Raw genomic sequence first — 16,932 nt, forward strand, 5'->3', positions numbered from 1 at the left:
GTTTGCTTCACCGGTCAGGAGCCCAACCAGAGAGAAAGAAGACTGACAAGCAAACGAGACCAAACTTTCTCCACCTCCTCAGCTGAAAGCAAACAAAGTCCCTAAAAATGAGTGATCTGCTCCCCAGGACACGAGCGGTTCTTATATGCCCCCCACTGCCCAGATTAACCGCATATGCCAGATTACAGTAAAGTGCTGCAATTTGGAGGAATGGGGTTACAGACAGATTGAGGTTAGAGAGCGTTTGATAATCCGTGAAGGTTAGCGGGCTGGAGGACAACTGCAACAATTAAGAACATGAGACAAAACAAAAGAAAGACACTTGGTTCATTCCTGTTATGCAGTACCTTTTTAATCCTGGAATTTGAATGAATATGCTTGTTTTTGTATTTTAAGGAAGTGCTTATGTAAAAGACTAAACCAGACTTGGTGACTGAGAGATGAGGGTCTTAACCTTATTTTGATATTTTTTAACCATCTTTTGAAATTTTGATATTATCATACTGATTTCTGTAATTTTATGTAGCAAGATGGAATATTTCAAAGGGAGACAAACCAACTAATGCCACAAAATTCAGTATTTCTAGGTTTACATGACTTTCAAAAATATATTCTAGTCAAGCTCAGGTATTTCAATTTTATTTATGACTTGATTATTTACTCAGTCAACAGGATGGAACATGACGGAGTAAAAATAAAAAGTTCAGAATCCATCAATTGCCAATACAAAGTGATGTTTGTGATGTTGTTTTCCCACCAAAAATTAAATGGCTTCTTGAAAGATTATGTCATTAAGGAACTTTTTATTGTTTTTTTTTTTGTTTTTTCTCAAGAAATATCTAACAGGGTGGAATGTGCATGAGTGGGACGAACAGGATATGATCATAAATGAAGAGGAGTGTTGAGACTTGTTAGGTTTTCCTAGTTTAATTCCCCTTGAAATGTGATATCACATTAGGAAATGTGATCATGTTTGATTCTCAGTGGCTAACTCTACATCTGAATAATAATTCTTTATTCATCTTTAACCTCCTGAGATCCAAGTGTGACTGCTGTGTGCATTTTCCATTTCCCTTTTTGATTTGTAACTAGTAGCACCTAATAAACATGCAAGACATTTTTAATAATACCAAGCTATAGAAAGTCAAATTTTTTTCATCAAATTGTATATTATGTTTCCAGGAGTGTTGATTATTCAAGTTTTTGAGACGTTACAGACATTACATCAGAAATTAGCATAATTCATTCTGATTCAAAGTAATGGCCAGCATCATCCAATCACTGCCAACCATCCATCCATCCATTTTCATTACCACTTAGTCCATTAGGGTCTCGTGGCAATAGTGAGAGCAGAGAGACCCAGACATCCCTGTCCCCTGCAACTTCCTCCAGCTCAACCTGAGGGATCCCCAGCCGCTCCCAGGGCAACTGGGAGACAATCTCTCCAGTGGGTCCTGGGCCGACCTCGGGGTCTCGTCCCAGTTGGCCATGCCTGGAACACCTCCAACGGGAGGTGCCCAGGGGGCATCCTTACCAGATGCCCGAACAATCTCAACTGACTCCTTTTAATGCAGAGGATTAGCGGCTCTACTCTGAGTTCCTCCCTGATGGCCAAACTCCTCACCCTGTCATGGAGAGTGAGTCCTGCCACACTGCGGAGAAAAATCATTTCAGCTGCTTGTATCCGTGATCTTTTTCTTTCGGTCATTACCCAGAGTTCATGACCATAGGTGAGGGTAGGGATGTAGACCGACCGGTAAATATAGAGCTTTGCCTTATAGCTCAGCTCCCCCTTCACCACTACAGTCTGGTACAGCGACCGCATTACTGCTGCTGCTGTTCCCAGTATGCAGCTGATGCCAGCCATGTTAAAATAAAATTATACATGATAAATTCTGAATCTATGTACTGATTATCATTGTCCTATGTCTGTCAAACATGTTGAGTGATCCAAACATCATCTGCAGCCTGAAACTGAACTATTGATCTGATTTTAGGAGTGAATGCACTTAGATGCATAGAGAGCTATAGGATACTCCCTTGCTTCCTATTTAGTGAATGACTTAACCTCCATTGTGCTGTCTGACTGCACTGGTCTCAGAACAGTTCGAAATGCACCTTATTTTCATCGTAACTCCATATAAAGCTTTTGGATTAATCTATTTATTCTCAATGTGATAATGCACAATGAATATAGGATTTCTAAGGAAAACATGCGCTAAAGTACACATTAGTGTACATTGTGTTTAGCAGCGTGGCATTTCGTGATAACTCGCTCACATTTTTGAAATGGCATATTGGATGAAACTAGAGACTGTAATCTTTTGACTCAAACAATGATTCAATGTAAAACCTTCATGAGGTTTCTTTACATATGTAGTTTTTTGGGCATGTCTCCCAAAGACAAACTCTGCTGTGATCGGCACCATGTTGTTTTGTCACATGACTATGTACGTGAAACTTTAACTCTTTACTGACAGCCCAGAGTCTTCTGAATTGAGATCAGTTGGTTTAAATGAATTTAAATTATATGTTGCGTATAGCAAAGCCAAAATACAATGTCCACACTTGTGTACGCAGGGTCGCACAAGGTTAAAATTATAACAAGGGGTGTTTTTTAAGGCAAACATCACTATTACTATTGCTCATACTTAAGGATAGTGACTTAAACTGCTATGCCACAAGTATTCAACTTCTGTATGTAACTCTTCCTGCAGAGTTACACACAGCTTTTTTTTTATTTTATTTTTTTATTTTTACATATTTAGTCAATGTTGAGGATAACCAAAAGGAAATTTGACCTAATTTAAGATTAAGATGAGTTTCTTTTTTTTTTTTTACTGTTTTTAAATAGTGGGCCAGAGACAAGGTGAAAAGAGGTTGTTTAATACTAAATAAAAAAGAATTGTGCAAAACTTTACTAACTTTATAAGTGAACCTCAAGGTAAATAATAAAGTAAAAAAAAAAAAATGCATGACATGACCACTTTAAGTGAACTGGCTCATGTAAATGAACAGGTTAAAATAAACTATTCACTTTTATTTAGCGTTGGGAATAGGGGTGGGAATCACAAGGTAACTGACAATACGATATAATATCAATATTTACACTGGCAGCCAAAAGTTTGGAATAATGTACAGATTTTGCTGTTTCAGAAGGAAATTGGTACTTTAATTCAGCTGGCTCTAACAAAGACAGAAAGAGATGTGGAAGGCCCAGATACAACTAAACAAGGGGATAAGTACATCAGAGTCTCTAGTTTGAGAAATAGACACCTCACATGTCCTCAGCTGACAGCTTCATTGAATTCTACCCGCTCAACACCAGTTTCATGCACAACAGTAAAGAGAAGACTCAGGGGTGCAGGCCTAATGGGAAGTATTGCAAAGAAAAAGCCACTTTTGAAACAGAAAATCAAAAAGAAAAGGTTAGAGTGGGCAAAGAAACACAGACATCGGACAACAGATAATTGGAAAAGAGTGTTATGGATCTTAACCCCATTGAGCTTTTGTGGAATCAGTTAGACTGTAAGGTGCGTGAGAAGTGCCCGACAAGACAGTCACATCTATGGCATGTGCTACAGGAAGCGTGGGGTGAAATGTCACCTGAGTGTCTGGACAAACTGACAGCTAGAATGCCAAGGATCTGCAAAGCTGTCATTACTGCACGTGGAGGATTTTTTGATGAGAACTCTTTGAAGTAGTTTAAGAAGTTAAGACATTTCTTTCAAACTGTAATAGTAATTTTTCATGTTATTAATGTCCTGACTATACATTGTGATCAGATGAATGCCACTTTGGTTTCCATAAGAGCAAAATCTGTATATTATTCCAAACTTTTGGCCGCCAGTGTATATGTTTCAAAATTACAATAATTTCTTAGGAGTAAAACTTTTTTATTGAGGAAAATTTACTGAGTGCACCTTAAGTTTCAGCATAATTAGCTTGCAAAACTGCAATCCATATCTAGAGACCAGAACGCAGACACTTGGGGGAAGGTGTTTAGCAAGCTCCCTTATCACAGGGCCCAGGAGAACATTCCCATTTGTAAACCACCCCACGATGACAGCCCAGCCGCAAACAACCAAGCAAAAACCTAGCAACCTCATAGCAACACCCTAGAATTGTGGTGGGTCAGAACAAGCACCACTCACATGTCCTTCCCAAAATTTTGATGTAATTATGTCCTCTTTACATCAGTTTTATATTTTTTGAAGCAATCTTAAAATTGAGTCAACTCAATATGCAAAAAACAGCTTTATTGATAAGAAAATTATTCAACAACAAAGATTTGAGACAAATTACATTATTTTACATGTAAAACAAATGCAATTTGTAATCTATCTTGAATGTAGTGCTCACAAACAGCAAGTAAACGCATTAAAAACCATAACTAACTTAACTATCTGTATCTCATGACCAGTATGAAGTAAGTGTATGAAAGAGCATATATGTGCACACAAGTCAAATGGGTGTAATATGCTTTGGTTTGCTGAATGTTCAGATCCGGTTAATCCTATCACGCTGATCCACTGAGCTGCATTTACTTACGGATTTCTAGCAGCTCAATCATCTTCACACCTTACATATACACTCAGCATTTGGGACTAATCCACTGAGTTTATAAATGCACACACACTCATATAGTGTTGTGTTAGTTTGGTTCATCGATGGGTCTGCGGCAGTACGGACAGCAGTTGTGCTGAAGAACCAACAACTCATAATCCTCACTGTGAAACATCTGAAACATAAAACACATACAATATGATCAAACTTCATTACAAATAAGAGGAAACAGACAGAACAAATAAAGAGGGTGGGGCAAAATTCACAATAGCAGAATTAGCTCTCTTTCCATTCATGAGTGTGAATTTGAACTGACCACGCCCCACAGGATGTGGAATGACAGTGGAATTTATTAAATTCAAATTCAAAAAAAGCTAAACACAGTTATACAATGGAGAAATTGCATTAGTCCGACACACATGTTGCTTCAAAACAATAACTACATCATTAGTTTGCCTAATTATGCTTCTTTATTCCCTGAAATTTACAGTACAATACACAAACAGTATCTTCTAAAACTGCAAACTTCTCATAACTCAAAGTAGTTAAACCACAGTCAAGCTACTCTTTTAAAGTAGTTAGCTGCACTACGAGCTACTAACAAAAAGTAGCTAATTAACTAACTACATAGTTATATTTTTAATTAGGGTGACATTCCCTTATGAAAATTAACCATATAGTTTAACCAATATATTTGTATTAAAACCATAATAACAACACAATTAACAATGGTTACTACAAAGTTACTACACTATTACTATAGTAAAACTATGGCTCTGCAAAAAAACAAAAAAAAACATGGTTACAGCAATATAGTAAAACCATAGTTCATTTTTAAGGGTTAAATAAATAAGATGAAAACATTAAATGAAACATAAATGTATACTAAAAATAAATGAATAAACTAAAACACACTTGAAATATAGTGATAAACAGCAGCAATATTTTGCATCAAAAGAAGGCAAAGTCCCTTTAAGGCTGCGCGGGGCTCAAGTGAATCAGTGAATCGTTTATGTGAGCTAGTTAATTTACATTAACCGTCCAAACAAACCGACTCACCAAAATTAATATACTAGGGATGCACCGATACGATACATTTTTACGTGTACAAGTACATGAGCGTGGTATCGGCATTGGGTCCGATGTACTTGTATTCGTACTCGTAAAAATGCTCCGATACCAAAAACCGATACCATTTGATGTACGAATGTCATTATGTAAACATTCAGCGCACAGATTAAAATCACGTCATGTCCTAGTGAGATTATTTAACCGCAAAATCTGCAATTTAATGAGATAATTATATAGTTTGCACGTGCAGCGTTTTAAATGTGAGTGATTGTGAATGTGTGGAGCCGGTGTTGTGCTGACATAAAGACACTAAGTGCTTATACCTTTAGAGATCCTTGACTCATACACAGAAAACACTATTATGAGCATCACATACTCTGTTTGTAGCAGATGACAGCAGGCAGAGCACTAATACAGTCTTATACAGACTACATATTTATTTATTTATATAGTAGCCTTTTGCAGTTTAATAATCACTGTGATTCACGCAGCAACTAGATTTTCCGGATTAGGAATCTGCCATCATTACGTCAGAGCTCCTTGGTCAACAACACAGAAACACTTCAACATAAAAGCTCAATTTAAATGAAAAAATATGACAGAAATAGATAACTACTATATAGTTATGTAATATTCACTGTTATACTACTACTACTAATAATAATAAATCGATAGTAACTGTATGATATTTTAGCAATATCTCACATCTGTGTTTTGTTATGCAGCACTTTATTTGTTGTATTTAGGATTGTGCTGTGAGGTTCTGTATAAAATCACTTCATTTGATAAAAAAAGAATACATTATTATGTTGAAAATTAATTGTTATACTTTCATTTGATTAAAGTTTTAATTAACTGATTCATTTAAACACAATTTTGATGATGAAATTGAAATAAACTGCTGATATTGAGTTCAGAAAAAAAAAAAACAGGTATCGGACTCTGTATCGGCGAGTAATAAAAAAAGTAGTGGTACTTGTACTCGTTTGCTGCGTTCAAAATACAATGTGTCAAAAGAAGTGTTTTGTGACACTACAGCGCTACTCGTTGGAAAATATAGCTCGTCAATGGAAAAGCGACACTATTGTGAAAATAGATGAAATGACCAGCCATGAAATTCAGCCAAGCATCTCTATGTGGCGCAAGCTGATAGGTTCTTTGACTTGTTATCTGTTAGATAATCGGCTCGTTCACATGTGACATGTTAAGCCAATCATCTTGCATCTCTCTCCTTGTCTTTTATTTAAATGGCTCAATTTTGTAGTTAAGCTGGTTTCTCTGCAGCGCGCTGTGTGAGATTTTTTTCTCTGAAAATGCAATATTGCTCAGGTGGTTTGCTGGGGATTCCTTCTATCAGCTTGTACGGTAAGGTCTGCTTTGGCCGTGACGCATTGAAGCCAAATCTGGCTGGCCCACATCACTTTTTTAGGTCATTAGATTAAATAAATCCACGCATAGCTAGTTTAAGTCACTAGTTAAATAATCTTCGGGCTTTCCTAGCCTATGAGTTAGGTCACTAGAGTTTAAGCTATTCGGCTAAGCAACTCGAGGCACACATAAAAATTTGTTCATTAGCGTTACACAAACAGCTGTTCAGAGCAGCAGCAGTACATACGTCTTGGTGACAGATCTGCTTGGTTAGGGGTTTGTCTCCATACTTGCTCAGTAGCAGCAGCAGCATTGCAGATCTAGTCCGCCAAGACCAATATCTTATCAATATGTCATACCCACACTACTGAAAAATGTAGGTACGCTAGTAGCTTTGCTATACTCCCCAACACTGTTAATACACACTTTTCTCAAGTGATTAAATATTTTTCTCTAAACAGATTTGTTTAGAATCTCATTCCATTTAAATTTTACTTGAATTCAAAGGATTAATTCTGCATTCAATGCAAATCCAGGAAGTAAATCAATTTAAATCTGAATGCCGCTGAACCCTGAAATGAATGCCCCGTTTGTGTACCTGAAAGCATGAAGGACACATAGTGATGCTGACGTCAGGCAGGAGGGATCTGTAGTACTGCCAGCTGAGCGGTTTGGCCCAGCGCTTGATCAAAACATCTCGTCTGGACATGGACTTCAAAACCGCTCGACTCACAACCACAGGTACAAACGCACTGCCGCCCTGCTGTACCACACAAACACACACACAAGGTTGCACAATATAACATTTCTGTTTATCTCTCCAGTCTCTCAACTTCTGGGTATTTGTTGGCATAATGGCATAACACACTAATAGCTAGAAGCATGCAGCATACTTAGAGAACATTTAAAGTAAACATGAAACTGCATTCAGGGCACATTTAGCTTTTCTAAATGAGTATTGATGTGACATATTCCCAGGAATATTCAAGAATATTCAATAGGGAATCAGATTAGATTGATTCGATGAGATCATGGATGTTAGGCTTTGATATTATTGGTAAATTTGATGAAAGATTGTGACAGCAAAAAAAACGTGCTCTGACAAATCATTCACAACAGACCAGGAATGTGTAGTAAGGAAGTAAATAAAGTCAATTTTGATTTCATGTTGTAATACTGTCATTGATAACAGTTAACTGTCTCACCTCAAAGCTGAGTTTGGCTGTAAAGGGGTCATCATCGGGGTCTTCACTGCCATCATCCAGCTTCAGACACTGAGATTCTGACACACACACACACACACACACACACACACACACACACACTTTAATCATCCATTTCTCTTCTGTTTCGTGGATCTTTGGAGCAGTTAGGGGCTGTTTACAATGGACATAATCTGCACTGTTTTTCAAAAAAAAAAATCTAAGTAAAGATGTGCTAGATGGACAACTTTGACTGTTGCCATGTGTCTCACTGTTTCATCAGTGTCATTTTTTGTATGAAAATTGTTTGTCAAGTTAACACTTCGAGACCACTTTTTGTTGTTTCATTGCTTTGCACTCCATCTAGCTGTCCTCTGTTTATGAGCCCTTAAACATATACTGTAATATTTAAGGGATAGTTCACCCAATAATGAAAATTCTCTCATCATTTACTCACCATCATGCCATCCCAGATGTGTATGAATTTCTTTCTTCTGCAGAACACAAATGAAGATTTTTTGAAGAATATTTCAGCTCTGTAGGTCCATACAAAGTGAATGGTGACCAGAACTTTGAAGCTCCAAAAAGCACATAAACAAATCCATAAGATTCCAGTGGTTTAATCCATGTCTTCTGAAGTGATCCAGTTGGTTTTGGGTAAGAACAGACCAAAATATAAATCCTTTTTCACTTTACATTTTGCCATTTAAGTAGCTACACAAGTCATACACATTTGGTATGGCATTACGTTGAGTAAATGATGAGAGAATATTTTCATTTTTGGGTGAACATAGTTTAACTAAATATGTGCTCTGGATCAGTAGCATAGCCAGAACTAAGGCTTTGGGTGTGCCAAGGGAAAACAGGGTGTGCAAGAACTGAAGCACAATAAAGTGTATGGTTAACCAGGGGTTTTCAAACTGGAGTCCGAGGAACCCCAGGGAACCGCAAGGTTGTGCTAGGGGGTCCGCGGAAGATTTCAGAGAAAAAGAATGTACAAAAAGCAAAATGCTACAAAAGTTGACATTACTGATGTATCATTCTGTTTCCTTGCAATTTACACATTCAAGAATAGTTTGTACGTGTGTTGAATCTTTCTAGGGAATTCTCACCACTGTCACTGTTTGCTTGCTTGCTGGGGGTTGTAAGGCAACATTCTCTAAAAAGCTGCATTGCAGCAATATTTATTTTTTCTCTTCAGGTTAATACTAGGAATGCTCTGATCGGGGGACCCATCGCCCTCCATCTGCTCCAACACAACGGTCTCCAACCCTGCATCTGAAATCATGTACTGTCACAGTATGTATTGTATTTGATGAAGGACATACTTCTCGGCCAGTAAAATAGTTAGTTATTTTAGGTATGCAGGTGAGTAGTATGAATAGACTCCGGACATACTTCATCCAGAAATGCAAGTATTGACCCGTGACCCTAATATGCGAAAATAATCTACTCTGGTTTTGTTAAACAAGCACCATTTAAGCACAATGAACAACTTTCTTGGTATACATTATATATATATATATATATCTGTAATATCACTTACAGTTTTAAGGAGCTGTCCATCTCGTGCATTACCGCTGTTCTTTGAAATCCAGCGTTTTGAACGTGATGTCTCCTCAGCTCCCAAGGGATTATGGGATTATTTTAAAGTGTCCAGTCGATCCGCACTTCAGAATAGTAGGTCACCCGGTATTTCTCGCTTACTGCTTGGGACATACTACTCCATTGGCATACTGTTTTTGGCATACCATATAGTAGGGAAGTTTGGATACTCGGACTCAGCACAAGTGTGCCTGTGTGTTTGTCGTGTCTTTGGAAAGAGGGTGCGTGGCTAATCAATGGCTAAATCTGGTGGAAGTTCCAGAACAGCAAAAACGGCCATCTATCCTAATATAGAGAATATTTTGTGTAAGCCTACTTGTTTTAAAGGTCTGTTAAAAATCTTTCCTTTTAAAAATTATTATTTTCATGTTTATTTATTAATTTATCAATATATCAACAGTATTTTGTCAGCAAAAACAAGGAGACAGCTATGATATTACCATCAGGGTTATTATTATGGTGAAGAGTGGAGCTTGAGCGAACGATGAGGACAGGTAGATAACACACATTGCTATGTTGAGCAATTGCTGTCCTAACCATATCATAGTTACTAAACTACACTCTTTAGTGCTTCTAACCAGCAAGTATTTAGTATGCTAGCATTCACTTTCACTAGTTAGTACATAAATACATTTAAGAGATTTATTTGAGTTACACTGACACATCTAATTTTGTTGGGTTTACCCAATTCAACTAGGTCTTTCTATACAAAGTGTTTGCGTTGAGATTACATTTACAATTCAAACATGTGGAACATCATGTTCAGCCAAAGAGCTATTTTCTGAGTGTACCTTATTTATCATTCAACTTAACAGCCGGTTTTGATTAAACAAGATACTTACTTACTTATTTGTCATTTGCATATGCTTTCTTCACAAATAGCCAAAGCATGCTGCAGTGATGGTGAGACGGGGTCCCGTTTGTCCCATACTAGATCATATATGGTGGTTTTATTCATGTAAGATCATCGTTAGATCATATTTAATCTCATATCTGTCAAAACAGTTGCACTTTGGAAATTAAAAACAGCTGTTTGCGAAGAAGTTCAAATCTACCAACATCAGCTGCGGGGCAAATGGGTCTCAATAGAGCAAATGACATAATGATGGTGATCAGTGAAATATCATAAATTATGTCAAATCCTGAGTTTGTCCTGATCCACTGATCCTGATGGAAATTCAAAGAAGAACAAATCTCCAATAATCTTTGGAAAACGAATGTTTCAACCCCACAAACTGCACATTTTGGGCATTTTCAGCTCAATCGGAGAGAAGTACCCACTGAACGCAGTTCTTTTCTGGGGTGTCAAAAGAACCCGGGAGTGCCAATGCGGAGCAAATGTTTGTAAACAGTAACTTCATCAGTTCATTATGTTCATTACCAATGAAATTTAGGGAGAATTTTAAGACACCCCTTTGATTCATAATGGCCGCCAGCAAAGGCAAATGTTGTTCTTAGCTCAAAAGATAGATTATAATTGTCACTCCTACTGCTCCACATGAATGGATGTGTAATGTAAAAGTGTAGCAGGACGTTACCTCCACTGCTCATCTCCTGCCAGCGAGCGTTCCTCCTCTCCACACGAGGAACTTCCAGATCAATGAGAGATACAGCTTCCTCATCAGAGATATCCTTCTCCAGATAAAACTCCACCAGCGGAAGAACCTCTAAACACGCACAATCACACACATTTGAGCTCTAGTCACTGTCATCATTTCTTTCATTTCACACATTATTTGGAGCCTCTCACATAACCGGTCAAGAACATATCCAGGTCATATTTAAGCCCAAAATTAAAGTAAGAATTAAAGAATTGTTTTTTTCTATTGTGACAATCTTTACATTTCCTCCCTAAATTGTCATTTCTGTAATGCAGCTATGAATAATATTATTTAAAATAATAATAATAGTAATAATTGTGTCTGGATGATTTTTACTAATGTATTATTTATTTCAATCAATTATCAGTTTATTATATCAAGTATTTTTATATACTATAAAATATAAAATTCTACAATATATTATATAAATATATTATATATACTGTATTTAGACCAAAATAATAATATGAATTCCTGATTTCAACTACATCTTGAAAATAATCCAGATAACACCAAAGCTGTGTGTATGAGGCACTCACCGTATGACGAGGCGGAGTATATGAACGGCTGTCTGCAGTTAATACAGCAGTTGCCCTGGTTATTCAGCAGAGGGTTGTTGGTGGAACAGCGGTAACACATGGGGATCAAATCCTACAGGGCACACAATCGTTAACTGATTGAAAACAACTGTTATACAATGCAATCTTGCACATGATGTGAACACACACCTCGCTGTCGTGGTAGGGTTTAGAGCGGAACGTCAGGCAGCTGAGCTCCATACTGTCCTGATAGCGCGACGGGATCTTCAGTCCTTGCAGTTTCTCAAAAGCATGTCGCGCCACTTTATACGCACCCAGAACTTTACTCTGTTTCGCCAGAGCATACAACGTATCCCTGAAGTGTGGGTCAAGGGTCACAACACCATTCCGGCCTGATACTGTAATAATGCAACATTCCAGCACAAGGAATAGCATAACAGTACTTTTTCAGCAGTCATCAGTGTCTTGATCTGTGTTAGTGACATAGTGATATGAGGATGTCTGAGATGACAAAAAAACAAGTTCTAGTTTAAAGCACAAGTGGCAAACACCTACACACAAATCAGAAATCAAGTTTTTAAATAGTTTGATTGAACTGTCATTTAGTGATAGCATGTAGATTAAGTTTTTGTGTCTGGACTAATTCATTAATTCATCAATTAATTAAATTAGTTTTAAACTTGAAATTGATATAGAAAGTGATTCGTTAAACCTCTTTTATGCATGTTTTACATTTATAAATTCAAATAAATGTAGATATTTTTGGGGGGCTTGCAACTGTCCTGAGATCAAACTGAACAAAAAGCCTCATTAAAAGGCTGAAATAAAAAATAAAAAAAAATTCTTTTTAAATATGCAGTTTTGATTTTAAATATGATTCATATTTGAAAATGTCTGCTAAATAAAAACAACATGCAAAATCTTCTGCATGAATCAGAAGTTGGTTGCTGCGTTTACCTCGTGTCAGAATTACGGTAATTACGAGACGGCAACTCGGAGATTCAACTCAGAGCTGTTCACATCCTGGGACCTCGGAAGTTATTCGTTTCTATGACAACACTCATAATGATTGTTGTTGATAACTGTAAAACATTTATCACTAAATTAAGTCATTAATTCACCTCTATATGTTCTTGCAAAATGTTTATAATCAAAGAAAGTGCTCCAGGTAATACCGCTATTTGGCAGACAAAAAATAAATGTCAAATGTTATTAATACTTTAAAACAAACCAAAAAAAATATTAAATTAAATCCATAAATTATTTTTATTTACAAAAAAATTACTTTTAATACAATAAATTAAATTACTTTCCCCCCCAAGACTTCAGTCTTTTAATGAGACTTTTAGTTCATTTTGATCTCTGGACAGTTACATCACCTTGACATTTTTGACTTAAAGCACCTAAAATAGATCTACATGAATATTAATTTGGAAATGTAAAACAGCCAACCAGGGGTACCTAAGCAGGTTCTAGGGGTTATGTGCATACCCCCTGAATTAGATTCTGCTTTGTTGAAAACAAAAAGCATGACTTAGAGTAAAAATAACATTTAGATTTTCCCATTAGTCTCGATCTTCATTTGAACGATCTTGATTCTTAAAATCACAAGATTGATCTTTTAATATGCAAAGTTCAGGATCAAGATCTTTACACTGTGTGTTGAGAGTAAAAGTTTGGTTTGACTCATTCCATGTAATGAGTGTCCAAAGACGAGATCCACACAATCCATTTGTCATTGATAATGTCTCTTTTAATATCCTTTCAGATATTTACAGTCGGTGGTTGATAAAATAAAATGGTTTTTTTTTTTTTTTATTTCTCTCTTGCCTTTTCAGGCATGTTTGCTCGTTTGCTCTGTTTGTCACCTTTTTCTCTACAAAAATAAATATCTGAAGTTAACACAGAGAAAGTGAAAATAATGAAGTGAGAGAGGATTGCATGTGTGAGAGAGAAAGCAAAGTGTGTAAATGGTGACAGTAGAAACAGATGTTGCTGCAAAAGTTCACACTTCACATCATACTCTAAAAACCACTTTTACATCAAGTATTTCAACACTTACATCTTTCCATTGGCTGAGGTGTTATGAAAACACACACACACACACACACACACACACACACACACTATCTCTGTCAACACTTTAATCCACTGAACACTAATATATGAACACATCTCACAGCTGAGTGTATAACAGAAGCCCTTCAAGCATTCATTAAAGTGTGTGTGTGAAGGATACACTTTGGAGATGCCCATGGGAACATCTTTGGTCAAGTTGTGGAAGAGAAATCGTGAGATGTTGAAGAGAATCTCAGGCATGTTGGAACTAAAGGGCTCTGACTGAAAACACACACATGAGTATCAACATTAATACAAATCAATAATAAATCATCAATGTTTCTTCTGTAGTACATTACTCAATGAATCAAGCGTTGAATCTACTCTGATTCAGCAATTCTTAAAATAAATTCATTCAACTCTAAACAAACACATCCCAGTCTACTGATCAAGAGGTTTATTTCTGTGAGACTAAATTGATCATTAGTCATTACTCTTTAAAATTATCTACAACAGTGTTTCTGAACTGGTGGGTCGCAGCCCAAAAGTGGGTCGCAGGTGTGTTCGGATTGGGTCGCGGACAGCAGGGAAAGAACAATGCCATGGTTCTCCCTCCACTCAAAATTGTTTGGCAGCTGCCCAAGTGAAATTCCGGGCCACTGAGGAATGTTTTATAAGCTCACATTCGGTGCTTTATACGTGCTTAATATGCTTCTCATCTGCAACACAATATTTTCACGGTGCGATTGAAGTCTGGTTTGTGCGCAAGTACCAATGATCTGCTCTGACCTACTGTATCTCTGAAGCGCTCGTGTGTCAAATGGGCTTCCTTTGATAGTGCGCCGTAGACCACAAAACTGATACCACTATTTGAATTCTAATCAGAATTTTCTAGTTTGAAGCAGGAAGTCAAACTTCTCAAACAGTGGACAGCCCCGACATGTTAAACAGTATGGAGGAAAAGATCAACATTGTGCATGTGCCAAAATAAAGTTTTTTTAAATAACACATCATTACCCTTTCTAAAATGTATCGCGATTTAACAGTTGTAACAGTTACTGTAATATTTTGACAAACATTTTATAGTTTTATATTAAAGAATCTATTAGACCTCATTTTTATAATGCATTCAGACCCCTTCATTTTTTTTTACAGTATATATATTATGTTGCAGCCTTATGCTAAAATGCTTTAAATAATTTTTTCTCACATCAATCTAAACTCCATACCCCATAATGACAAAGCAAAAACCAGATTTTTGATAACTTTGCAAATGTATTAAAAAGAAAAAACTGAAATATCACATTGACATAAGTATTCAGACCCTTTGATATGACACTTGAAATTTAGCTCAGGTGCATCCCATTGCTCTGGATCATCTTTGAGATGTTTCTATACTTTGATTGGAGACAACCTGTGGCGAATTCAATTGATTGGACATGATTTGGAAAGACACACACCTGTCTATATAAGGTCTCACAGCTAAAAATTCATATCAGAGAAAAAAACCAAGCCATGAGGTCAAAGGAACTGCCTGCAGAGCTCAGAGACAGGATTGTGTCGAGGCACAGATATCTGCCATCACTGCAACACTCCACCAATCTGGGCTTTATGGCAGAGTGGCCAGACGGAAGCCTCTCCTCAGTGCAAGACACATAAAAAAGCACATAAAGGACTCTCAGACTGTGAGAAACAAGATTCTCTGGACTAATGAAATGAAGATTGAAATGTTTGGCTGCAATTCCAAGCGTCATGTCTGGAGGAAACCAGGCAATGCTCATCACCTGCGCAATACCATCCCAATGGTGAAGCATGGTGGTGATAGGGACTGGGGGACTGGTCAGGGTTGAAGGAAAGCTGAACGCAGTAAAATACAGAGATTTCCTTAATGAAAACCTGGTCCAGAGTGCTCAGGTCCTCAGACTGGGCCGAAGGTTCACCTTCCAACAGGACAATGACCCTAAGTACACAGCCAAGACAATGCAAGAGTGACTTCGGGACAACTCTGTGAATGTCCTTGAGTGGCCCAGCCAGAGCCCAGACTTGAACCCAATCGAACATCTCTGGAGAGACCTGACAATGGCTGTCCACCGATGGTCCCGATCAAACCTGACAGAGCTTGAGAGGATCTGCAGAGAAGAATGGCAGAAAATCCCCAAATCCAGGTGTGCAAAGCTTATCTCATCATACCCAAAAAGACTTGAGTCTGTAATCACCGCCAAAGGTGCTTCAACTAAGTACTGAGATAAGGGTCTGAATACTTTTGTCAATGTGATATTTCAGTTTTTTCTTTTTAATACATTTGCAAATTTATCAAAAATCAGGTTTTGCTTTGTCATTATGGGGTATGGAGGGTAGATTGAAGTGAAAAAAATAATAATTTAAAGCATTTTGGCATAAGGCTGCAACATAACAAAATGTGAAAAAAATGAAGGGGCCTGAATACAGTCTAAATGCACTGTATTACAACTGTGGGAGTTGTACTCTAGCTAAAGTTTCTAAATATGTATAGGCTACTATTTTTTCATAACAAATACTAGAATTTATTATTATTATTTTTAGAATATCATTGACCTAATAACAGTACTGAGGAGCCTTCCATGGTCTTAACTGCTTACATGGCATTGCACTGTAAATATAAGGGCAAGTACATAAAGGGCTTTAAAGTCTGGAGCTCCAATCAAATTACAGTTACTGACTTTTAATTTAAATTTAAATGTATTTAATTACTTTTAAGTAGGTCTACATTGCTTGAGTTACACATTTCTAAAATAATATTATTTATGTTCATATGTTCAGTTCTGTGACAACTGAAGGGCGTGCGTCCCCTAACAAGTCATTGTCAGGGAGAAACACATGGTGTTGAGTGTGTGACTTGTGTCTGTCATTGGGCGAGGAGGAAATTAAGACATTATTTTGAAT

At 37.1% G+C, this 16,932-nt stretch overlaps 1 protein-coding gene across 2 annotated transcripts in view; it reads right to left on the reverse strand.

The window, feature by feature from the left end:
* Nucleotides 1-4,244: 4,244 nt before the first annotated feature.
* LOC127414898 (intraflagellar transport protein 122 homolog) overlaps nucleotides 4,245-16,932 on the reverse strand; it is an 82,319-nt gene continuing 69,631 nt past the window's right edge. Inside the window, exons 23-29 of one of the 2 annotated variants that reach the window (XM_051653276.1) lie at nucleotides 14,192-14,292; nucleotides 12,142-12,307; nucleotides 11,953-12,064; nucleotides 11,351-11,479; nucleotides 8,211-8,287; nucleotides 7,604-7,765; nucleotides 4,245-4,741 (exon numbers count right to left, since the gene is read on the reverse strand). In XM_051653276.1, coding sequence (XP_051509236.1) covers nucleotides 4,655-4,741; nucleotides 7,604-7,765; nucleotides 8,211-8,287; nucleotides 11,351-11,479; nucleotides 11,953-12,064; nucleotides 12,142-12,307; nucleotides 14,192-14,292 — 834 coding nt within the window. In that variant the 3' untranslated portion in view covers nucleotides 4,245-4,654. Of the gene's footprint in view, nucleotides 4,742-7,603; nucleotides 7,769-8,210; nucleotides 8,288-11,350; nucleotides 11,480-11,952; nucleotides 12,065-12,141; nucleotides 12,308-14,191; nucleotides 14,293-16,932 lie in introns of both variants that reach the window. The other variant, XM_051653275.1, reaches the window with a different exon arrangement.

This window comes from Myxocyprinus asiaticus, chromosome 24 (assembly GCF_019703515.2).
Source record: "Myxocyprinus asiaticus isolate MX2 ecotype Aquarium Trade chromosome 24, UBuf_Myxa_2, whole genome shotgun sequence".
NCBI classification, from domain to species: domain Eukaryota; kingdom Metazoa; phylum Chordata; class Actinopteri; order Cypriniformes; family Catostomidae; genus Myxocyprinus; species Myxocyprinus asiaticus.